Genomic DNA, 24,107 nt, shown 5'->3' with positions numbered 1-24,107 from the left:
GCAGGCAGCCGTGGGCGCGGGCGGTGGGGTGGGGGCCGGGGCAGGGGGAGGGGTCTCGGGGCCCGCTGGCCCGTCATTGGTTAATATTTTATTCTGTTGACATGTTTTCTTACTGCTGAGGCTTCCGACACCTTCTCCCCGGGCCCCCCCTCCCACTCCGAGCTTGGCCTGAGCTGTCAAAACCCCGCCCCCGGAGACCCACAATTGGTCCAAAAAGCGTAAAATCAGCAATCAAGGGGGGCCTGGCTCGTTAGCGCAGGGGATCCGAGCAGGGCAGGACATGTGAGATAGTCACAGTTTTCCAGAGATCACGACAAGATCTAACCAGTCGCGCGTGGTCCCCGGCGCCGGAGCGGCCCAGCCCAGCCCAGCCCCGCGCAGAGCCCCCGCCGCCCCCGCGCCCAGCGCCCCGCGTCCCTCGCCGTGCGCCGGACGGGGAGCCGGGAGGAGCCGCCACCGCGCTTGCCACCCGGGTCGCCCTTCCTCCGTGCGCGCCGCCGCCCGGGCCGGGGGTCCGAGCCGCGCGCCCCCGGCCCCGGCCCCCGGGCGCCTGGGCCGGATGTCCCGATGAGAGAGCCGGCGCTGGCGGCCAGCGCCATGGCTTACCACCCGTTCCACGCGCCACGGCCGGCCGACTTCCCCATGTCCGCCTTCCTGGCGGCGGCGCAGCCCTCCTTCTTCCCGGCTCTCGCGCTGCCGCCCGGCGCTCTGGCCAAGCCGCTGCCCGACCCGGGCTTGGCGGGGGCGGCGGCGGCGGCGGCGGCCGCGGCCGCGGCGGCCGAGGCGGGGCTGCACGTCTCGGCACTCGGCCCGCATCCGCCCGCCGCTCATCTGCGCTCGCTTAAGAGCCTGGAGCCCGAGGACGAGGTGGAGGACGACCCCAAGGTGACGCTGGAGGCCAAGGAGCTGTGGGACCAGTTCCACAAGCTGGGCACCGAGATGGTCATCACCAAGTCCGGGAGGTAGGGCGGCCGGCTGGCCGGAGGGCGCGCGGGTGGGCGGGAGGGAATCCGACAGCACCGACCAGCGCTGAGCCCGCCGCCCGCGGCTCCCAGCTCCCGGCTCCGGCCCCCGAGCCACGCACAGACCAGCAAGTTGACTTTTCTCATTCGGCACCGAACGAATTTAAAAAAAAAAACAAAAAACGCGAAGCATCAAAGTCTCCCAAATGAAAACGAAAACGTGCTCCTGCAAGAATAGTCCCCCAGCGCTCAGAGTGCCAAAGCCGAGGAGGCCCCGCGGCTCGGCCCTGGAGGGTCTCAGCGGTCTCGGCCGCAACTCATCAGCCCCGAGACCCCTCTCTCCTGCTTCGGGAGGCAAGTCTGTCTCGGTGCTCCGCGAAGATGCGGCGTCTCCCGCGCTCTCCTCCGACCCCGGAGCCCGGAATGTGACTCTCACCCCCGCTAGGCCCAGCCCGGCCCTCTGGTTCCCGCCGGTCGCGGCCGTTCTCCGCGGCGAGCCCCGAGCCGGCCCAGCCGCAGCCTGACCTGGCCTGTGAGCCTTGTCCGGGCAGAGGAACCAGGAGCTCCGGAGGCACAGGGCTCCCTAGGCCCTGAAGCCGGAAGAAAAGCTACAATCGCCAACCGCTCAAGCCTCTAGCTCAGACGCGGAGAATCCAGGCCTCGGGCTCACTCACCCTCTTCGCCCGAACTTCAGGGTCAGGGTCCTTGTTCCGCTGCTGTAACCCAGTTCCTTGCCCAAACAAACATCCGAATGCACTTCTGAGAGCTTCGGGCCTAAGTGGATATATTCCCACGAACGAATTTCAGGGAGGTCCAAGAGAAGCGGGTATATTTGTAAAGGCCCTGGATCTCTTTCTTGGAGCCCAGCTTTCATCTCAGATGAGGGAGAAAAAAGGGGTCACTAGTTCTGAGCATAGGGCTGAGGGCAAGCCTTATAACAGGAGAGGGTCTTGACAGGCAGAAATGGGATCTCCTAGGAATAACCACCATAGGTGGAATGGAATCTCCCAGACCTTCCTAAGAGGGCTGAGCACGGACCACAGGGGAACATGGGTGGCGAAGCTCCAGGCAACGGCGTGCGTCAGGGAAGAGGGGTCTTCGAGATCCAGCGGGTTCCCTGACCTCTCCCTCTTTCCCTTTCCCGCAGAAGGATGTTTCCTCCCTTCAAGGTGCGAGTCAGCGGCCTGGACAAGAAGGCCAAATACATCCTACTGATGGACATTGTGGCCGCTGATGACTGCCGGTATAAATTCCATAACTCCCGCTGGATGGTGGCAGGCAAGGCCGACCCCGAGATGCCCAAGCGGATGTACATCCACCCGGACAGCCCAGCCACGGGGGAGCAGTGGATGGCCAAGCCGGTGGCCTTCCACAAGCTGAAGCTGACCAACAACATCTCGGACAAACACGGCTTCGTGAGTGCAGGCCAAGAGCTGATGGGGGTGGAAGACTGTGCCCCTAGCATTGCGGGGGTGGGGGGGGAGACCCCAGGGTTCCCCAGAGGGGAGTGCTCGAAGAACCCCCAGAGTGCCCCTGCCCAGATCACTGCCCTGTGGCCTTTCCCGGCTGGGCCTGGGCGCAGAGGCTCTGCTCTGCAAGCCTGGAGAATGTTGGGGTTCGCGGCCACTAAGCTCCAGGCTGCCCCCAATCTCACTTTCCAAACTCTCAAAATCTCAGGCCTTCCAAACTCCCTTCTGGAGTCCAGCAGGAGGCAGGTGCAGCTAGGGCAGGTTGTGGAGCTGCTGGTCATTGGGGTCTGAGCTTGGAAGACTGGCCCAGGACCTCGGTTCTCACCCTTCCCCAAGACCCGAGTTCCATCCCCATCCCCAAAGGAGGAGATTTTAAAGTTCAAACAACTCCCTCCATACCTTTCCCTCTTCCCTCAGGCAGATGCCTGACCTGGGAGAAGGGAATTTGGGCTTCTCACCATTTCTGCCTGAGCCAGGGCCCCAGTGAATGGGAAAGGGTAGTTCATGAGGCTAAAGGGTCTACCCCATCCGGAGGTAGGGCAGGTCGGTGAGGCCTCAAAGGTTCCAGTCTTCTCTCCCGGGTTTACTAGGGGCTTAGCTGTGAACAGGAAGAAAAGTTAAGAGTGGAATGGTAGCGGGTTTTATTTTATTTCGGTTTTCAGCCAGGGTATTTTTTTTTTAACTGGAAAGAGAAACTGTGATAAAGAAAATCGAGAGGGGGGAAAAAGAAAAATTAATATGAGGAGATAAGGAGCAGAGAAGACAGGAAAAGGGGGGAAGGTTTGGGGATGAGGTAGGAAAGGCAGAACGGTGAGAGAGACAGAAAAATGGAAAGAGGTCCGGTCCCCAGAGAATAGAAAGGCTCGGGAGGCAGGCCGGGGGCTGTTGGCTGACCCTCGGCCTCCTGCAGACCATCCTGAACTCCATGCACAAGTACCAGCCGCGCTTCCACATCGTGAGAGCCAACGACATCCTGAAGCTGCCCTACAGCACCTTCCGCACCTACGTGTTCCCCGAGACCGACTTCATCGCGGTCACCGCCTACCAGAACGACAAGGTGCGCGTGCCGACGGTGGGGCCAGGCCCGGTACCGACGCTCTCCCCCTCGGCGGCCTCCGACCCTCCACTCACACCCGCCCGCGGCCCCCTGCACGCCCCCCCTCCACCCCGCACCCTCACGATCCGCTCCCGAGCCCCTAGTCTCGCATCTGTACGCGCAGCACCCAGCGAAACCCCCCAGCTCTCTCTCGCAGGCCCACGACACGTACGCACACGCTCCCCGGGGCGCGCGAACAGCTGGGCGCTCCTTGGGGTGGGGATGTTTACTTAGCAATTAGCAGAGACTCCGGGCCCGCGCTGACATTTTTACGTTTTATTCGTTTATTTCTTGGCTCGGGGATGGGAATGTAAATGAAAAGAGGGCGCCCGAGGCAATCTGCCCAGGCTTTCCGGCTGCTAGGAACCCGGGGCCTAGTTTTCCCTCTCCTGGGGGAGCCAGAGAGGGGGACAGGTGTCAGCTACTCCGGCCCCTCATCCCTCTCTGGGTCAGTTCAGGCCCGGGACCCCTTGGGATGTGCTTGGAGACTTTTCCTTCCAGAGAAAGGGCTTTTCCTGGTTGCTATCTTTCTACACCCTCCCTGTAGAGGAGCAAGGCAACCCCCCTGCTAAGACCCATGTCCGTGTGCACCACTGTGGCAGGAAGGACAGTGTCTGAGTGTCCTGACGGCCGTATTTTTTTCTTTTCTTTTTTTCTGTCACCGTAAACCGATCTGTCGGGGGCTGGTATATGCGTGCACCATTTGGAGTGCCTTGAATCCGTGTGGAGGCGTGTGAATTCGTTTGATTCCCTGGGCGCTTGCTCTATCTGTGTGTACTTGGCGTGTGCGCGGACCCGTGTGTGTGATTGTCTACATGTGTGTCTGCTGACCTGGGTGTGCCCTGCTGTCCGTGTGCTCCTGCTCAGGCGCCGGGTTCCCGTAACTCGAATGGCTAGGTGGGCCTGCCTGCTCGCTCCGACAGATTTCCACTCGGGGTGAACAGCTTTGGGCTTGTGTGTGCAAGTCGAGGGATTATACCTCGAATATAGTTTTTGGAGGTCGCTTTCGTCGAGGTCCGCCCGCCGACCTCACCTTGCCTTGTGGCTTGGAGCAGCCCAGCCCAGGTGGGCGGATACCCAGGGTACCCTCCCCGGGGCTCTCCTCTGGGGCTGGCAGCCCCTGACCTCCAGGTGCCCCGGGCCAGGCTAGAAGAGCCCACAGCTTGACCTGGCGCCGCCCCCTCGGTCCCCGCAGATCACGCAGCTTAAGATCGACAACAACCCGTTTGCCAAAGGCTTCCGGGACACCGGGAACGGCCGGCGGGAGAAAAGGTGAGGGTGCGCGGGCTGGCCTGGAGGCGGGTGCCTGGGGGGAACAGGACGAGGCCGGAGGGTGCGCTGCGCTCAGACCCGCTCCGTCGGCTCATCCCCAGGAAGCAGCTGACGCTGCCGTCGTTGCGCCTGTATGAGGAGCACTGCAAGCCGGAGCGCGACGGCGCGGAGTCGGACGCCTCGTCCTGCGAGCCTCCCCCTGCGCGGGAACCGCCGCCGTCTCCGGGGACGGCGCCCAGCCCCCTGCGCCTGCACCGGACCAGAGGTGCGTGTCGGGCCGGGAGGAGAAGGGGAGGTGTCCCCCGGGCGCCGGGCTGGCTCGGTGCTCAGTATCTGGCTAACTGAAGGCCTGGGGGGAGAGTCTGCGACGGGCCTCGACCCCAGGCCTCCCCTGAGTGCGGCCCCGGGTGGCCCGCCGATCCTTCTGGGCTCTGGGCTAGAGCCCTGGCGCTGCGTGACTCTGCGGCAGCAAGGCCTCCTCTGCCAGGTTCACTTTCTTCCCCCCTGTAAATCTTGGATGGGGTGACCCCTACTGCTCCGAGCTTCCAGGAGTTCCTCCGACGTGGCCTCCTCGAGAGCAGGCTTGCGCACGTCTCTCCGGCTCGGGCTTCGCGCCTGTCTGTCCCCTGGCCGGTAACGCCGCGCATCCTCTCTCCCCGCAGCCGAGGAGAAGTCGTGCGCCGCGGACAGTGACCCGGAGCCCGAGCGGCTGGGCGAGGAGCGCGCGGGCCCGGCGCTAGGCCGCAGCCCCGCCCTGGACAGCAGCAGCCCCCCTCGCTTGACCGAACCCGATCGCGCCAGGGAGCGGCGCAGCCCCGAGAGGGGCAAGGACCCGGCCGAGAGCGGCGGGGACGGCCCGTTCGGCCTGCGGAGCCTAGAGAAGGAGCGCGCCGAAGCCCGGAGAAAGGACGAGGGGCGCAAGGAGGCGGGCGAGGGCAAGGAGCCCGGCCTGGCGCCGCTGGTGGTGCAGACGGACAGCGCGTCCCCGCTGGGCGCCGGACACCTGCCCGGCCTGGCCTTCTCCGGCCACCTGCACGGGCAGCAGTTCTTCGGGCCGCTGGGGGCCGGCCAGCCGCTCTTCCTGCACCCGGGACAGTTCGCCATGGGGCCCGGAGCCTTCTCCGCCATGGGCATGGGCCACCTACTAGCCTCGGTGGCCGGCAGCGGCGGCGGTGGCGGAGGCGGCGGGCCGGGGACGGCCACCGGGCTGGACGCGGGCGGGCTGGGTCCCGCGGGCAGTGCGGCCAGCACCGCCGGGCCCTTCCCATTCCACCTCTCCCAGCACATGCTGGCATCTCAGGTAAGGCCTGTGAGCTGGCAGCAGCCTGAGGAGGGGAGGTGAACCCGGGACGGGCAGAGGAGCAAGGCATAGGGCCCGAGGGCGCTCCGGGCTCCCAGCAGGCAAGGACTCCCACCTGGGGAGACCCGATGGGCCCTCGGAACCACACCTGGCTTCCGGGAGACCAAGACCAGGTCCAGGATTTGGCCAGGAGATTGCTTCTGACTCCTGTGTGACCTTGGACAAGTCTCTGACCCTCTCTGGGCCTATTTCCTTCCCTGTAACCCCAGAATTGACTGGGACCCATTAGACTTTCTGCCCTGACAGACTGGGGCTGCCTCCAGCTTTTGTAAGTCCACTTGCCTGGCCTGCCTCAGGACATTTTCCTTGGGAATGAGTACCCCTGGCTCACTGTCAGTCCCCGAAAGGCTAAAGTGGCTAGACAAAAAAAGTGGGAGAATTTGCAGTGTGTTCTGGATAACTGACCACCAAATTGACCCACCTCCCAGATGTCTCCGGCTCCTTTCAGACCCTCTTTTCCTTCCCCCACACTGTCTCCCAACTCCCCCAGCCACACATCTCAGTCCTCCAGGCCCAGGTCGAAATTCTGAGCTCCCAGGGGAGAGCTTATGAAACTGTGGGCAGCAGCAAAATAAGATTGGAAGGGGAGAGTGGCCTCTTTGGTTGCTTGGGTGGAATATTCCCGTAGAACGATTTGGAATCTCTACATTCATTTTCTTCCCTCTGAGGTTTCTGGCAAATTGAACCCTTAAGATCTTATCTTAAGGGAAGGAAAATAGGGGTTTAGGTCTGAGAAGGCTCCTTCGGTTCAGAAGCAAATATTTTTAAAGTGGGGCAAGGGATTCTGAAATGAGTTTTAAATACAGCTCAGCGTCAGGGGTGTGTGGAGTGAGCGTTGGAGGCACTGGCATCACATATCTGGGGCTCTGAGCTGGTAAGGAAGCCTCCAGAAAGTGGAGTTCAGGGCCTGGAGGTTTAATTTGCCTGGAGGTTGACTCTGTGTGTATGTCAATGCCTCCTCCCCAGACAAATTCTGGTGATGAGCATGGGCATCGCAGAGGTCACAGGGAAGTCAGGGCTTCTAGAGGCAGCCTGGCTAACAGGTGCAAGGTCAGGGCAAGGGCACTCAGGAGGCATCACTAGGTGTACTGCTAGTGGTTAACTTCTCAAGGCAGGGCCGCTCACCTATGGTCATCATACTGTGCGTGCTAAGTCGCTTCAGTCTCTATGCGACCCTATGGACTGTAGCCAGTCAGATTCCTCTGTCCATGGGGATTCTCCAGGCAAGAATACTGGAGTGGGTGGCCATGCCCTCCTCCAGGGGATCTTCCTATGGCCATCAGAAAGAGATAAAACCCTGGAGATCTGAAGTCTCCCTCCTTCCTCTGAGATGCCAGGTCTGAATGCTCAGTAGGGCTTGACCTTCTCGGGAAGGGTATTTTCTCATCCCTGACTAAGCTACTTCTCTTCCTTCTCCCTGCCTGAGCCAGGCCTGAGGCTCCCTGGAAGCCCAGCTCAGTCAGCTCCTAACCTCCTCCCTATATACCCACGTACTCCACGATCTCAAAGGTCAGATAATCCAAAAGCTGGGCCGCAGGCGGTGTTCTGTGCAGGGTTTCCCAGCTACTGGGCTTTCCACAGGCAAAGACTCAGCATTCCTTCTTCAGCTGCCACTAGGGAGCCGCTGGGAGTTCTTTGCATTCAGGCTAGTTTATAAACGGACTGGCATCTGGCGCCTTCTCCTGGCCTGGGCAGGAGACCCCTGAGCAGGTGGCAGAGGAGGGAGAGAGTGCAAATCTCCTCCCGTCCTATGCGTCTCCAGCCCTTCGGGGCACCTGTGGATAGAAAGGCAGGGCAGGACACTGTTGGAAGCGAGCGGCGCCTCCCTGCCAACACAGCCAAAGTTACCTGCCGGCCACCTGGCCCCCCGCCAAGCCTGTTTCTTCCAAAGCCCTTGCCAGTTCCGCCGCCTGTGATGGCCTTCCCTTACTCCTAGAGTAATACCTGGCACAGAGCTCGGTAGGGCCCGCTCCCAATCATAACCTTAAGCGGGCTCCCCTCTAACCGGGTTTGGACATCGCATAGTGGCTCATGCCCACCTGCGCTCTTTGGGGAGTGAGGTTATGTGAGCGCAGGTCTTCCTGAACAGTAGGGCAAGGATTCCCAGTTGTCGCCCCGGCGCCAGCACCCAGATCACCCCCAGGAACACCCCAGGCGGGATGCCTAACCCTTGTCTTGTTTTGTTTCTTGCAGGGAATCCCCATGCCCACTTTCGGAGGCCTCTTCCCCTATCCCTACACCTACATGGCGGCCGCTGCGGCGGCGGCCTCGGCGCTGCCAGCCACCAGCGCTGCGGCCGCGGCCGCGGCTGCCGCCGGTTCCCTGTCCCGGAGCCCCTTTCTGGGCAGTGCCCGGCCCCGCCTGCGCTTCAGCCCCTACCAGATCCCGGTCTCCATCCCACCGAGCACTAGCCTCCTCACCACCGGGCTGGCGGCGGAGGGCGCCAAGGCTGCAGGCGGCGGCAACAGCCGGGAGCCCAGCCCGCTGCCGGAGCTGGCCCTCCGCAAAGTGGGGGCCCCGGCCCGCGTAGCCCTGTCGCCCGGCGGCGCGGCCAAAGAGGCGGCCAGTGAACTGCAGAGCATTCAGAGACTGGTGAGTGGGCTGGAGAGCCAGCGAGCCCTCTCCCCCGGCAGGGAGTCGCCCAAGTGAGGGGGCCCACCCTGCTGCTCCGCCGCCGCCGCCGCCGCGCAGGCCTCCTGGGTTGCCTCCCCTGCTGCTTGGGACGTGTACAGCACAGAATGGGTATTTATTTAAATAAAGGAGAGAGAGCGGGCTGCAGCCGGAATAAAACCCTGATAGGCCAGCCAGGGCCTGGGACACTTCCCTGGGCCTCACAGGGAATCCGGAACACAGTCGCTTTGGGGCCACTGGATTTGGTCCAAGTCTGCTCCGGTGTCAAGGTGTCATCAGCGGGGCCTCTCCGGGTTCCTCCCGCGCTGCTGGGGAGGCCTCGTCCCCGGCTCAGCCAGGGGCTGGCTGGCTGGGGAGCCAGAAGGTCAGGGGAGGAAAGCCCCCTAGCCTGGAGCCCCGCACCGCTGGAGAATCTAGGGTGAGGGGAGCTGAGGTCAGTGAAGATGAAGTCAGTGTAGACTTGAGCTGAGAGGGGCCTGTTCCTTTGGTCCTTCCACTTCTCTCCCGGACAGGCGGCCCTCCCACCCCTGGGTCAGCGGAGGGAGTGGCATTTCTGCCTTGAGTCCCCAGGGGGCGGGAATAAAAAGATATTTATGAAATAAATGGTAATTTGTGTAAATAAGCTTTAAGGTTCCCAGAATATGCAAATTGGTATTAATTTATTCAAAGGTGTACATTGCTGTGTACAGAATATTTAGAGATTAACTCATAGCCTATAATTTTTTTTCCTTTTACATGAGCATCTATATTGTACAGGGCTGGGGGGTGGGGAGGAGGTCCTTGGCTGCGGGAGAGGGCCCCCGACCCCGGGAGAAGCTCCCACCCCGCCAGCCCCCTCGGCCCCTGCGCCCGGGCGTTTTTTGCTCGCCCGGCCCGCGGGCTCCACCTCAGGTTTTCACTTTTCGCTCCGGAGCGAGACGAAAACGACAAAAACTCGAGAAAACAATAAAACGCTGCAATGCGAAGTGAACGGCGCAGTGCGCTCTGTGGGCCGCGCGGGGCAAGGGGGCGCCGCGAGCGCGTCAGGCGGGACAGGAGGCGGGGACGGCGGGGCGGGCGCCCGGGGCTCGCGGCGGCGGCGGCGGCTCCCCCGCGGGCGGCGGGGCGGCGAGCGGAGCCGCGAGGCCCGGCGGCGCCGGCGCGGGCTGCCGGCGGGCGGGGAGGCGCCGCGCCGCCGCGAGACCCCCGCGCGCGTCCAGCGCCGCCGCCGCCGCCGCCGGGCCGGGCCGGGGGCCGGGCTCCCCCTGCTGGCCGCTCTCCGCCGTCCGTCGCTCCGCGCCTGGCCTCCCGGCTCCCGGCCTGGGGCGCGCGCCACCGTGGAATTGCAGCTCCTTTCGGAGCCTCCGGTTGGGTGGGGCTGATACGACGGGTGCTCCCTGCTCCCTCTCTCCCTCCGGAGGAGGGGTTTGGCCATGGTCCCCCAAATACCGCGAATCTAGAATCCTTTTCCATCCCTCCGTCTCCTGAACCTCAAAAGAACACGTTCTCTCCAATCAGGACTGTTGACCAGAGTGGCAGAGTCTAGACTAAAGGTTCTCCGGTGGAAATCATCTACATCTCTGTCGGGGGTGGGTGTGGGTATGAAGACTGGGGCTCACCAGGTTTTTTTCCTCCCCCACTTTCCCCCTGTACAATCGTGGGTTCAGCGGGAGGTCGCGCGGGGAGTCGCACTGTGTCAGTCGCGGTTAGGCCTCGCTTCCCGTGGCCCGAGTCTGCCAGGACAGCTGCTGCCCCAGGAGGGCGGCCTCTCCTCCCCTCCTCACCCAGCCGACAGGTGTCTCCAGCCCCAGATCCTAACAGTGGAAGGGATGGGGGGACCGGCAAATCATTCCCTCAGACCACCGCGGGGTCTACCCATCCCTCAGCATCACCCCTTCCCAGCTGCTCCCTCTTTTTAAAGCGTGAGTGTCCATGATGCCTTGGCTTAGCAGGTTGCTCAACCTGGGCACTTCCGAGGCCGAGAGGCGCTGGCTTCCAGTTCACCAGGGACATCCGGGACGGTGAGACGGAGGAAGGGTGAAGGAGAACAGGCCTCCGGGCTCCCTGGACACCTTCGTGGGCTCATCCATTTGCTAGGAAGAGAATCGTGTCCTCTTCCAGGGAAGGAGCCTGGCCCTAGGCCACGCTGAATTCGGGGACGGTGTCGGCCCGTGAGCCAGTGCGAGGGCGCAGAAGACTGTCCCGGCTCTGGGGAGGGTGGGCTCGGGTTTCCCTGCCTCTGACCTTCAGGCGTGCAGGAGGGCAGTTCATGACCAGGGTGGGGCAGAAAGGCCCCTTTCTCAGCTCAAATAAAATCCTGCGTGGACCGTGTGTTTATTGGAGGTCTCTAACATTTGAAGAGGGGCTCATGGGTTTGTTCTGACTTCTCACTGTCTAGGGAGAATGGGGAGAAGGAAATGGCAACCCACTCCGGTATTCTTGCCTAGAGAATCCCGTGAACACTTCCACGGGCTGGTGGGCTGCCGTCTATGGGGCCGCACAGAGTCGGACACGGCTGAAGCGACTTAGCATGCAGGCATGCATTGGAGAAAGAAATGGCAACCCGCCCCAGCGTTCTTGCCTGGAGAATCCAGTGGACAGAAGAGCCGGGTGGGCTGCCGTTTATGGGGTCGCACAGAGTCGGACATGACAAGCGACTTAGCAGCAGCAGCGGCAGGGAAGAGTGGGGAAGAGGCTGCGGAGCGGGCTGCTAGCGCCAGGGGGCAGCACCGAGCTGGCGCCGCAGGCGCGCCCGCCGGGAGACCCGGGCCCCGAGGAGGGTCGCGGTCACGGCCGCGCAGAGCGGCCTGCTGGCAGCCGCCTTCTCGCCGCAGGGCGGCTGCAGCGCCCCAGCGGGGTGGAGTGATCCTCCAGGGCCCCGAGACGCCCCGGGGTCCCGAGCGCAGCCTGGGGAGCCGTTCCCCCGTCACCGCCGGCCCCCACCTCACTGTCCCCCTCCCGGGGTCACCCTCGCCGCCCTGCGCTGGGTCCCAGCTGCGAGCCTCCTGCGTTCGGCTGCGGGAACCCGCGCGGTCAGGCCTCAGACAAAGGCCGGGCCGCTCCCTGGCCCAATTAAGCCACCCGCCTCCCGCCTCCATTGTTCCCGGGGTCGCCAATTAGCCCAGGCGCCCGCGTCCCGCCGCTCCGGTGCCCCCAAGGCCTCCTTAACCCTTCAGGGCCTGGCACCGGGCGGAGGCGGAGGGGGGGTGCCCTAGACGGCAGGATCCCCAGTGGACGAGCGAATCTGGGCGTCATGGGCGCTGCTGATCTGAAGCGTCGCCGCGGGGCGCTGAGCGCTGGCACGGTGGGGGTGTGGGAGGGAGTTGTGCGTGTCGGTGTTGGGGTGAGGAGTGTGATTCACAGGGGAGCTTGGAGACTGGGGTGGGGGGCATCTCCGTGAGACCCCTAACGGCTAGGCAGCAAGGATTGCGTGACCTGTGCTGTGCTTAGGCGCTCAGTCGTGTCCGACTCTTCGTGAACCCCATGAACTGTAGCTCGCCAGGCTCCTCTGTCCATGGGGCTTCTCCAGGCAAAAATACTGGAGTGGGTTGCCATGCCCTCCTCCAGGGAATCTTCCCCACCCAGGGATCGAACCCAGGGTCTCCGTCTGAGCCACGCTGGGAAACCTAAGGGACTTCGTTTGCTCTCCTGTCAATCCAAGTCTCCCCAGCCCTCAAGTCATTCTCCTATCTTAGGAGGAAATCTTGAGCATCAGTGGCCCGGCTCTCCCCCAACCCCACGCCAAGGGCGCAGAACTGGTACCGGCCTCCCTTAGGTACCCCATGCAGGGCAACCCCTTGGAGCCAGAGGGGTGCGTTCAGCTTGATGCGCCCCCAGGTGAAAGCCCCAGCTCGAGGCCCCGACCCGTCCTCCTCCCCAAGTCCCAGTAAAAGGGACGGTTCAGGGGACAGTCTCGGTGAAACCGAGGTTTAAATTCCGAGCCTCTCTTCCTCCCCGGCTTCCGAAAGTACCCCCAATCCAACCCCACTCTGTCCTCTCCTTTGCCTGGACGCCAAAGTCCGGAGCGCCAGCCCGGCTACACGGTCCGGCGAGGGGCCGAGGCTCTCTGCTCCCGCCTGAGCAGCAGAGGGGAGACCTGTGCGCTCCCGGCGGTCAGGGGCCAAGGGGACGGAGCCTGAGCTCCGGGTCCTCTCTGGGCACTGCCCCGCGCGCGCCCTTGGCAGGGCAGCTTGGTCACGCTCGCTGAATACGTTCCAGTCTCTGTCCGGAACGCGTCGGGACTTGGGTGTGCCCCTAGAACTCTTCTGTGTTCTCTGGAGGCGCGGACCCTCTCGCCCTACCCCTCACTCCTTCCTTGAAGCACCTGGTTCCCCGAGCCGACGGCAGCCCCTCTTTGCCCGTTTTCCCAGTCCGCAGCTCCTGGCGGAGATCGGACCTGGAGCGGGCCGTGTCCGCAGGCCGTGGCAACCCCCTACATGTCCACCAGATGGCGCTCCAGGCCAGGGGCCGAGCGGCGGCCGGACAGCCCGCCCGGGGCTGGAGCCGACCTTGGACCCAGAGCCGCCGCAAGATCCGCACCGAGACTGGGCCACAGGCCCAGGGGGGTGGACGCAGGCTGCTGAGAGATAGAGGCGCTCCGCGCACCCGAAGGAAACTCCGGACAGAGGAGGATGGGACTGCCCGAGGCTCGGGATGGGGTGGGGGGCTTCTTCCCTTTTCCTGGGACCGCCCTGCCGAGCCAGTTCCCTGGCCTGCGAAGCCCCACCTGCAAACACCCCCCACGCCCACCCCGCCCCGGCCCGGCCGCCCTCCGCCTGCCGGGCGGGCTGGAGCCTTCGCGATCCCCCTCGGAGCTGGAGGACGCCGGTCGACCGCTTTCCGGGCGTCTCAGAAGCGGGGCTATGGGCTTGGTCTCGTTGCGCGCCCGACGAACTGCTTTGCCGGCTGAGGGGCCCTCGAAGGTGTGGGGTGAAGGGACGGGCGGGACCCAGGATGTCTCCTGCTTGGAGGTCCCCCGAGGCGCCTTCCCCCTACTCCGTCTCCAAGGTCGAGGGCGGCGGCGGGCAGGATGCACACAGCGCCGCCACCACGCCCCGCCCCGGAAAACTTTGCAAAGCTTCTCCCCCAGGGTCCCGGGGGCCAGACGCTGGGGAGGCTTCGGGTCTGCGTTGTTCCAGTGGGAAGTGGTGGGGACTGAGGAGGGCCCAGGAGTAAGCCTGACAGTCTCTCCCTTGAGTTTACAAGCCTCCGAGGGTCTGGGTCAGGTTTGAACGGGGAGGAGGGAGTGTGAGGCCCAAGTTGATTCCGGTGGCGGGGTTGAAAGGTTGATTCCACATGATGCTTAAGGTCCCGGAGGAGCTCTGGTTATCTCACTCCCAAGATGACCTCCCTTATCAACTAAGGGTCCACAGCTAGAAAGCCAGGACACATTCGCCAGCTTGTTGTGTGATCCCAGCCGGTGTCTCCTGCACTCGGCCTCCGGCTCTTTCCCCTTCAACACAGTGTAACCCAGGAGAGGCTGGAACCCTGGAAGTTTAGTAGTTCTCTCCATATCCATCTACCACTGAAGCTGGGAGGATAGGGACAAGGTCAAGCTCTGACTCGCTGTACCTGAATGTCCTCCAGTGTCTAATGACCTTAGACAATGGGACTTTCTCCTCTGGGCCCCAAATCCTCCTCCCGAAAAATAAGTGGTTTGGAGTAAAATCAAATTGGTCAGTGAGCGACCGGGTGATCTTGATCTCCCATTGCCAAGACTCCAGCCCCCAGTCAAAGTCTAAAGATAAAAGGCTGGGACTCCACTTCCATTTAAGGTTTGAGGAACCTAAGGATGGGCGGGGTCATCCACAGAGGCTGCTGATGAGATTCCTGGGAGCACGGGCAGGGCTGGTGGCCAGAATGAATTCACAATTAGGAAATCACATTCCAGGTCCTGAACACTTCCGGAACCAGCTGGCTCCAGCTGCCTCCAGCATCCTTGTGGGATGTGGTTCCTCCCCCATCCAACCCGCCCTGGTACTAGCTGCGGCAGAGGCGTAGCTTGATGGAGGGTGGCTTGGGCACCCAGAACCGTGGTTTATTTGCTGACTGTGACTTCTTCAAGAGACAAGGGGATACTCATGGAGCACATTCAGGTACTCATGTTTAAGGGTGCCTCCCAGACCTGGGATGCCCAACAGGCTAATTCCTTAGCTGGAGGAAGGCTTGGGGTGGGAGGTGGGGTGCAGTCAAAGCGCTTTTGTGCATGGGCTTTCACTGAAAGTGAAGTGTTAGTCACTCAGTCGTGTCTGATTCTTTGCGACCCCATGGACTGTAGCCTGCCATGACAGAATTCCTCTGTCCATGGAATTCTCCAGGCAAGAATACTGGAATGGGCTGCCATTCCCTTCTCCAGCGGATCTTCCCAACCCAGGGATCCAACCCAGGTATTGAACCGAGGTCTCCTGCACTGCAGGCAGCTTCTTTGCCATCTGAGCCACCAGAGAAGCCCCCTTTTCTTCTTACTACTTATTTTTTCATTGGCAGGGTGTTCATGATAAATCCCCATTTCACAGCTGATGACAGTGAGGTTCAGGGAGGTGAAGTGAAGTGCTCCCAAGCCATCCAGTAAATAAAGGAAGAGTTCTTACACAATCCCACGGGCCTGGTCCTTGGAAATGTTAGCTGATGAAGTGATGATGGGTGAGAGTCAGCCTCGGGGCTGGGAAAGGGCAAAGGGGCCGGGTGCCCTTTTTGGCCCACCAGGCCACGTGTCCATGGGAGAAGCAGCCTGGCTTGGAGCCCAAGACCAGGACATCAGGGGAAGGGTGGCCGCCCTGCTTCATGTCAGCCCGGCAGGGTCCCCCCCCCTCCCCCCCCAACAAGGGTCAGTGACTTCCTCTGGTTAAAACCCTAGCAGAGGTGACGTCACCCGGCGAGTGCTAAGCTCAGGCGCGTTTGCGCTCCTCATTGTTGATTTCTGTCCCCTAGAGAGCAAGGTATCCTCTGGCCCCACCACCCCTTCTCAGCCCAAGGGGAGGAGCTGTGGAAAACCCACCATGTGCCCATGCTGGGCATGCCTTTTCTTATTTCATTCTCAGCTGGGCAGTGGATATGCTCATCCCCATTTTACAGAGGAGAAAACCAAGGCTTAGACCTGCCCAAGGTTACAGAGCTGCTAAGAAGCAAGTCTTGGGTCATGGCATGGCCAACCCCAAGCCTGGGCTCCTTCCTGGAGCCCTGAGAGTTCCTGCCCATCCCACTGGGCACTCGGTCCAGGCCACCGCCCTTCTAATTTAGCCTTGCCCCTCTTTGGCACAATGATAAAGAAGCCACCAGCCACTGCAGGAGATGCAGGAGACCTGGGTTCGATCCCTGGGTCGGGAAGATCCCCTGGAGAAGGAAATGGCAGCCCACTCCAGTATTCTTGCCTGGAGAATTTTCACGAACAGAGGAGCCTGGTGAACTGTGGTCGGTGGGCCGCAAAGAGTCAGACACGTCTGAGTGACTAACACACTTCCTATGAGGTCACTGGCTCCCCCAAGGCAGCGCTGGTGTCTGCTTTGCTCATTTCTGGGTCCCTAGACCTAAAACTGCTTAACACGTGGAAGCAGTGCAAAAAACATTTGCTGAATGAGTGACCGAATGAGTGAATGAATGAAATGCCCCCTCCAGAAGCCCATACCTGTCCTTTCAGGCTGTGTTCCGGGCCCTGGATCAGTAGCTGCACGTTCACTTGGAGCCGACTACAGACAGCCCCTGGGGGCCAGTGGGGCCTCCTCTCTCTCTGAGGACTGAGGCCGGGGGGAGGGCAGGTATCTTGCCTGAGGACTTGCCTCTGCAGGAGAAGCCTCCAGGCTGCTGTATGGGCTGAACATTTGTGTCCCCCTAAAATCCATGTTGAAACCTAACTCCCAAAGTGATGGTATTAGTAGGTGGAAACTCTGGGAGCTGCTTAGGTTGTGAGGATCGGGTTCTCTTGAATGGGATCAGTGCTGTCATAAAAGATACCCCATAAATTATCTCAATAAAGTTAAAAAAAAAAGAGAGAGACTCTCTCCTCTGCATCTGTGGCCTGGAAGAAGGTCCTTATCAGAGCATGCTGGTACCTGGATTTCGGACTTCCAGCCTCCAGGACTGGGAGAAAGAAATGTCTGTTGTTTATAAGGTGCCCAGTCTGGAATTTTGTTACAGCAGCCTGAATGGACTACAGGCCCTCCCAGCCCTCAAACCCCGCTCTCCAGCCACACTGGGTGACTCTTTTCCAGGGGCTCTGGGGCTCTCTGGCCTCTGGGTCTTTGCTGCCACTGAACCCCTGCCTTGAGCCAAAAACATCCTCCGATTCCAGGGCAAGCCCCTCCGCCCAGGACCAGTGGGAGTCTCCCAATGTGTCTGCCCACTGATCTTTCCTGCCTGCAGGACCTTCCTGAAATACAGACCAGATAAGGTCACTTGATGCCCTCCAAAGTCTTCCTGTGCTCTTGGGGTCAGGCCTGGGAGAGGGGCTTATATGAGTCCCGCCTAGCCCCCCTCCCCCACACCTCCATCCCAATGCCCACCTACCCAGGTCTGGGGTAACCCTCTGACCTTGCCGCCGGGACTTCTCACACTCATGCCCTACCATCTGCCTGGAATCACTTCCTTCTCCAAGAACCTTCCCCTCGGCCATCTCCCTCCTGAGTGGATGTCGCTCACACCGTTTTATAGTTGGACGTGAGTTTGAGTAAGCTCCGGGAGTTGGTGATGGACAGGGAGGCCTGGCTTGCTGCAGTCCACGGGGTCTTAGTGGGACATGACTGAGCGACTGAACTGAACTGAACTGAGTCTTATTCTCTGGGGTGACGTGGGCAAATTAGTTTGCTCCTCCCCATCTATTCTTCGAACTGGAGATGATAGTATTTAGCTCTCGGGGTTGTTTGAGGCCGAAATGAGGGGCTGTTTAGAACAGCGCCTGACGCAGTGAATGCTGGTTTCCTGCTCCTCCTGGGGAGGACTCACGCCTTTGGAGGAGCCTGGGGATAGGACCTGGGGGCCATCTGGGGGCAGGGCAAATTCTCCCCCGGCCTGGGCAGCAGCCAGGGATGAGCCCACCAGAGCTGGGTGACCCCTTCTACCCTGGAGACCAGCGCCGGCCAGTGAGACCCTGCCGTCTGGGGTGACAGACCGCCAAGTCGCTGAGCCTGGGGTAAGTGTCCTAGACTTGGGGGTCAGGCTAGGGGGTGGTGGGAGGGGCCTGTGTTGGAGGGTCTGCGGCTGAGCACAGAGCCCCGACATTTGACCAGGCTGCTACAGAGAAATCCGGAGGGCAGTGAAGCCCTCTGGTGTCAGCCGGTGGGACCTCCTCTGCCTCCTAAGAGGCCCTCTCTCCTGGGCCCCTCTCACCCCAGGCCCGAATGGGCGTGTTTGTTGGTGGAGAGGGTCGCGGCTGACCTGCGTGGACCTGTCTCATGGAGCGGCGTGGTGCGTGCGGCAGTACCCGCCTCTCACCACTAGGTGGGGATCTGGAGTCATCCCGGCTTGGAGTCTGAGACCTGGAGCCTCGTCCCTTCAGCTGCAGGCCGGTTTCAGGCCAGGGGTTTCCAGGGTGGGGGGTCCAGGCCTGCCCTCTCTGCCTCCATCCTGAGTTCTGGCTAGTCCTGCTGCCAGGCGCTGACACTGAGGGAAGTGAATACGAGCAAGGACCTTGTGCAGCCGCAGAGACCTGAGACCAGCCACACCTCTAGCTCTGTGGCTTTGACCCCTTGAACCTCAAGTGCTGGGGTCTCTGGAATAGACTCGTCTGCATATCCTGCAAAGGGTGTCAGGGGCCACCTTGACGGCCTTGCACGGTGCCCCTGGGGCTTGCTAAGTTGCTTCAGTTGTGTCTGAATATCTGCGGCCTCGTGTCATTGCACTTTGACCTCCAAACACCCAGGGTCGTCCAGCCCACACCCCTCCCCGTCTTTCTGGACAGTGCCTTGTTTTCCAAGTCCTCCCCACTCTCCCAGATCCTGGGGGAAAGTTGTTTTTCACAGGCCTCCCCTGCTGGCAGCTCCCATCAGCACCTGGGGAGCAGACTCTGACCTGGGCCCCGGGCCCTCAGTTCAGAGGCTCAGAAGTTCCTGCCCCGCTCACACAAAGGCATGGTCTCCTCTCATGGCATCAAGCCCCCAGCCAGGGCTGAGGGCCCGTTTCCCTTTTCCCCCAGTGATGGGCAGGAAAACTGAGGTTCAGAGGGCCCAGCGCAGGTTCCACAAGGGGGAGGAAGTGAAGGGCCAGTCCAACGAAGCGGATCGTGGGGCTGGGGATGGTTCCTTTTACATCAGGAGTCTTTTCCTGGGATCAGGTGGCGCTTCTTCCCCAGAGCTCCTCCGTCTGTCCCCTGGAGTGGGAGGGACTGAGTGGGAATCCTCAGCTGTGGAGGAATCTGAACCGACCAGGCCCACAGAGAGCTGCGGCCCCTGGTTCTCAGCATTGGGGATCCAGAGGTCTCTTCTCCACAGGGAAAAGACGGGGGCCACAACGGGGTTAATTAATCTCGCTTTTATGTCACTTCAACAAGTACACACTGAGTGACTTTTTAAAAAACTAATTTATTTATTTTTGGCTGTGCTAGATCGTCATTATTAGATATTAAGAAGAGGTGGTAAGAATACACAGAAGAACTGTACAAAAAAGATCTTCACGACCCAGATAATCACGATGGTGTGATCACTCACCTAAAGCCAGACATCCTGGAATGTGAGGTCAAGAGGGCCTTAGAAAACATCACTATGAACAAAGCTAGTGGAGGTGATGGAATTCCAGTTGAGCTATTTCAAATCCTGAAAGATGATGCTGTGAAAGTGCTACACTCAATATGCCAGCAAATTTGGAAAACTCAGCAGTGGCCATAGGACTGGAAAAGGTCAGTTTTCATTCCAATCCCAAAGAAAGGCAATGCCAAAGAATGCTCAAACTACCACACAATTGCACTCATCTCACACACTAGTAAAGTAATGCTCAAAATTCTCCAAGCCAGGCTTCAGCAATACGTGAACCGTGAACTTCCAGATGTTCAAGCTGGTTTTAGAAAAGGCAGAGGACCCAGAGATCAAATTGCCAACATCTGCTGGATCATCGAAAAAGCAAGAGAGTTCCAGAAAAGCATCTATTTCTGCTTTATTGACTATGCCAAAGCCTTTGACTGTGTGGATCACAATAAACTGTGGAAAATTCTGAAAGAGATGGGAATACCAGACCACCTCTTGACCTGCCTCTTGAGAAACCTGTATGCGGGTCAGGAAGCAACAGTTAGAACTGGACATGGAACAACACACTTGTTCCCAAGAGGAAAAGGAGTACATCAAGGCTGTATATTGTCACCCTGCTTATTTAACTTGTATGCAGAGTACATCATGACAAACGCTGGGCTGGAAGAAGCACAAGCTGGAATCAAGATTGCTGGGAGAAATATCAATAACCTCAGATATGCAGATGACACCACCCTTATGGCAGAAAGTGAAGAGGAACTAAAAAGCCCCTTGATGAAAGTGAAAGAGGAGAGTGAAAAAGTTGGCTTAAAGCTCAACTTTCAGAAAACTTAAGATCATGGCATCTGGTCCCATCACTTCATGGCAAATAGATGGGGAAACAGTGGAAATAGTGGCAGACTTTATTTTTGGGGGCTCCAAAATCACTGCAGATGGTGATTGCAGCCATGAAATTAAAAGACGCTTACTCCTTGGAAGGAAAGTTATGACCAACCTAGACAGCATATTAAAAAGCAGAGACATTACTTTGCCAACAAAGGTCCGTCTATTCAAGGCTATGGTTTTTCCAGTGATCATGTATGGATGTGAGAGTTGGACTGTGAAGAAAGCTGAGCACCAAAAAATTAATGCTTTTGAACTGTGGTGTTGGAGAAGACTCTTGAGAGTCCCTTGGACTGCAAGGAGATCCAACCAGTCCATCCTAAAGGAGATCAGTCCTGGATGTTCATTGGAAGGAATGATGCTGAAGCTGAAACTCCAGTACTTCAGCCACCTCACGCGGAGAGCTGACTCATTAGAAAAGACCCTGATGCTGGGAGGGACTGGGGGCAGGAAGAGAAGGGGATGACAGCGGATGAGATGGCTGGATGGCATCACCAACTTGATGGACATGAGTTTGGGTGGACTCCGGGAGTTAGTGATGGACAGGGAGGCCTGGCGTGCTGTGATTCATGGGGTCACAGGGAGTCAGACACGACTGAGCGACTGAACTGAACTAAGCTGAGCTGACTAGATCGTCATTGCTGGGGTGGCTTTTCTCTGGCCGCACTGAGTAGGAGCTACTCCCTGCTTGCGGGGCGCGGGCTTCTCATTGCAGCGGCTTCTCTTGTTGCTCAGTGCGGGCTCTAAGGCGCGTGGGCTCAGTCGTCATGGCTTCCAGGCTCTAGAGCACAGACTCAGTAGTTGTGGGCCAAGGGCTCAGCTGCTCCTTGGAGTGTGGGATCTTCCTGGACCGGGGATCGAACCTGTGTCTCCTGCACTGGAAGGCGGGTTCTTTGCCACTGAGTCAGCCACCTGAGCCACTTCTATGCTGCTGTGTGCCAGACATCATTCTCCCTCTCTCAGAGGCACTGGTCTCCTTAGTTCTTAATGTCTTTTAAAAAACTGAGATTAAAATTTGCATGCTATGAAGTTTATCCTTTTAAAGTATATGATTCAGTGGTTTTAGTACATTCCCAAGGTTGTGCCATCATCACCACTGTCCAATTCCAGAACATTTTCATCAACCCCAGAAGAAGTCATTGCCTCTGACCACAGCCCTTCGCACCCACGGAGCTTCTTTATATCCCTATGGATTTGCTTATTCTGGACATTTTATATAAATGTAATCATACAACACTTGTTTTTCAGTGACTTAGTTTCTTTTACTTATAATATTTTCAAGGCTTATCCATGTTGTCCTTTGCAGGGATCAGCACTTTTATTCCTTTTTAAGTCTGAATAATATTTCATTGCGTGGATATACCACATTTTCTTTATCCATTCGTCCACTGATAGACATTTGGGTTGCTTCCACTTGTTGGCTATTATGAATAATACTGCTGTGGACATCATGCACAAGTCTTTGGCTAGACACATGTTCTCATTTCTCTTGGGTCTATGGCTAGGAGTGGACTTGACTGGTTAAACGGATAACTTTGTCCAGCTTTTGGAGGAACTGCTAAAATGTTTTCCAACATGGCTGCACCATTTTCCATTCCCATCAGCAATTCTTTGCCATTTCTTGAACATATCAGGCACATTCCTCCTCTCTTCCCAATGTCTCTCTGGAGACTGTCCTTGGTCGACCTTTGTAAAAATAGTCACCCACCTTCATCCTCCCCATTCTCTCCCTCCTTTCCTCTGTTTGTTGTCATTTTTAACATCATACATGCTCTTTAAACTTTTTAAACTTATTTTTAATTTTTTGAATTTTTGAAATTTGAATTTTTTAACTTATTTTGAATTTTTAAACTTGTTTTATTGGCCGTCTCCCCTCACTAGAACGTAAGCTTCATTTTGCTCATGGATGCTGCGTTGTCCCTAGCACGACGCCGGGCATGCAGCATCTGCTCAGAGTTTGTCGAGTGACACCTGAATAAAGAGATGGAGGGTGCTGTGCTGGGCACCCAGGGCAGAACGTGGTGGGGGCTGGGGGTAGGGGTGCCGCGAGTGTCACCAAGGCCCCGCGCATTTCTCCACCAGTCAAACCTGTGGTGGGACCAGCCCAGACTACTCAAGCTCTCACCCTCACCCACCAGGGGTGCAGGGGAACCCAGCCCACCCCCAAGCCGGGCAGGAGGTCATGCAGTCACTGAGACTGGCCCACCTACCAGATAGAAGATGGCTACGGGCACGGCCACAGTTTACTCAGAGGATTTGAGAGGTGGCTGTTGGAGCGGGCCTTCGACTGTGACATCAGTGTCCACCATCGGCCTTATCTGTCCCCCTCTGGGGGGACACCAGTTGTGAGAGCTGCTTGACAGGAAAGGAAGCCAGCCTTTCCCACGCGGGAGCCAGGCACGGACCGTCCCAGCCGCAGAGCCAACCCACTGTGTCTTTTACGGCCTCACCTCAGCCGGCCTCTGGGCATGTCAGTCAGGAATCCTTTGCTGGCAAGGGACGGAAATCCAGCTGAAGCTGAAGAAAAAGAGCAGTTTGTTGGCTCGTGTGGAACCTGGAAGAACAGGCGAGGGGGCAGCCCGCCTTTCAGAACACGGGTGGCTGGGCACACAGCCGTCCCTGGCTCTCACACTCTTGACCTTCTCTGTCATTTCTTCTCTTTGGGTTGGGCTGGTGTCATTTTCTCCCACCGCAGATGGGCTACTTTGTGGGACAGGGAGCTTGGCTGCGGGCAACTGTGGTTATAGAAATCCAGTTTTGTGGCCCAAGGGGAGAGGAAATTGCCCCCTGTGCCCCTCAGAACAAGCCAAGGAAATGCTGATTGGCACCGTGGGAATCACATACTCACTTGTCCCAAACACACCGTCCCCATCCGCCCCTGTTATCCATTGTGGTTACATCAGAAAACCAAGCTTGCTGGGCTCTCACAAAATGCCTGCCTGAGTGCCAGGTACTTGGCAGTATTTCTCCAAATCCACACGACTCTGCAGAAACCTCTTTGGATTCCTGCTGACAGAAGCCCAACTCAAATTAGCTCAAGCCAAACCTGGAATTTATTGCTTACATAATTGATAAAAGCAGGAGTGGACTTCAGGCATAGCTGGATCCAGGGAGTCAGATTAGTCCAGGATGTCTCTCATTAGCTCCAGGTCCTAACCTGGCTCTCTTCTGCACTGGCTCCACTCTCGGGCACATTCTCCCCACAAAACAGGAAAGACACCAAAGCACTCGAGGCCCAGATGACTTTCACATCACTCCATCCCAGGGGAAGAGAGAGGCCTGGCTGTCTGTGTGTCGAGCAGACCACCTGGGGAGACCCTGACCGGCTCCTTTGAGGGTTCCGTATCTACTTAGCGGACAAGGGGAAGGCAACCATGATTGGCCAGGTCTGCAAGCAAGAGGATGAGGCTGTGGGAGTTGGCACCCCAGACTGTCTGGGGGCAGACAGTTTGCATATGGTCAGTTATAGTCAGTATTATTTTCCCATTGTACAGATTAGGAAACTGGATCTTGGAGAGAGAAAGTAACTTGCCAGCACCGTATAGCTAGAGCCCCAGCTGGGACCTACATCTGTCTGCCTTTCCCAGAACATCACTTTGCTATCCCTTTTTAAAAAATATTTGTTTATTTATTTAGCTGCATCGAGTCTTAGGCACAGCACACAGGATCTTAGCTGCAGCTTGTGGGATCTTTAGTGGTGCCACATGTGGGATTTAGTTTCCTGATGAGGGATGGAATCCAGGCCCTTGCATTGGGAGTGCAGAATCTTAGCCACTGGATCACCAG

General features: G+C 58.9%; 1 protein-coding gene across 1 annotated transcript; it reads left to right on the top strand.

Moving 5' to 3' along the window:
• The first annotated feature begins 61 nt into the window (after window positions 1-61).
• Window positions 62-9,760, top strand: TBX2 (T-box transcription factor 2). The gene is made up of 7 exons (XM_020879010.2): window positions 62-962; window positions 2,110-2,377; window positions 3,342-3,488; window positions 4,723-4,799; window positions 4,901-5,064; window positions 5,462-6,099; window positions 8,353-9,760. The coding sequence occupies exons 1-7, from the start codon at window positions 568-570 to the stop codon at window positions 8,806-8,808; spliced, it is 2,145 nt and encodes a 714-aa protein (XP_020734669.2). The 5' UTR covers window positions 62-567; the 3' UTR covers window positions 8,809-9,760.
• The last annotated feature ends 14,347 nt before the right edge of the window (window positions 9,761-24,107 follow it).

This window comes from Odocoileus virginianus, chromosome 17 (assembly GCF_023699985.2).
Source record: "Odocoileus virginianus isolate 20LAN1187 ecotype Illinois chromosome 17, Ovbor_1.2, whole genome shotgun sequence".
NCBI classification, from domain to species: domain Eukaryota; kingdom Metazoa; phylum Chordata; class Mammalia; order Artiodactyla; family Cervidae; genus Odocoileus; species Odocoileus virginianus.
Note: the sequence above shows the minus strand (reverse complement) of the source record. Positions and strands in the feature narration are given on the sequence as shown.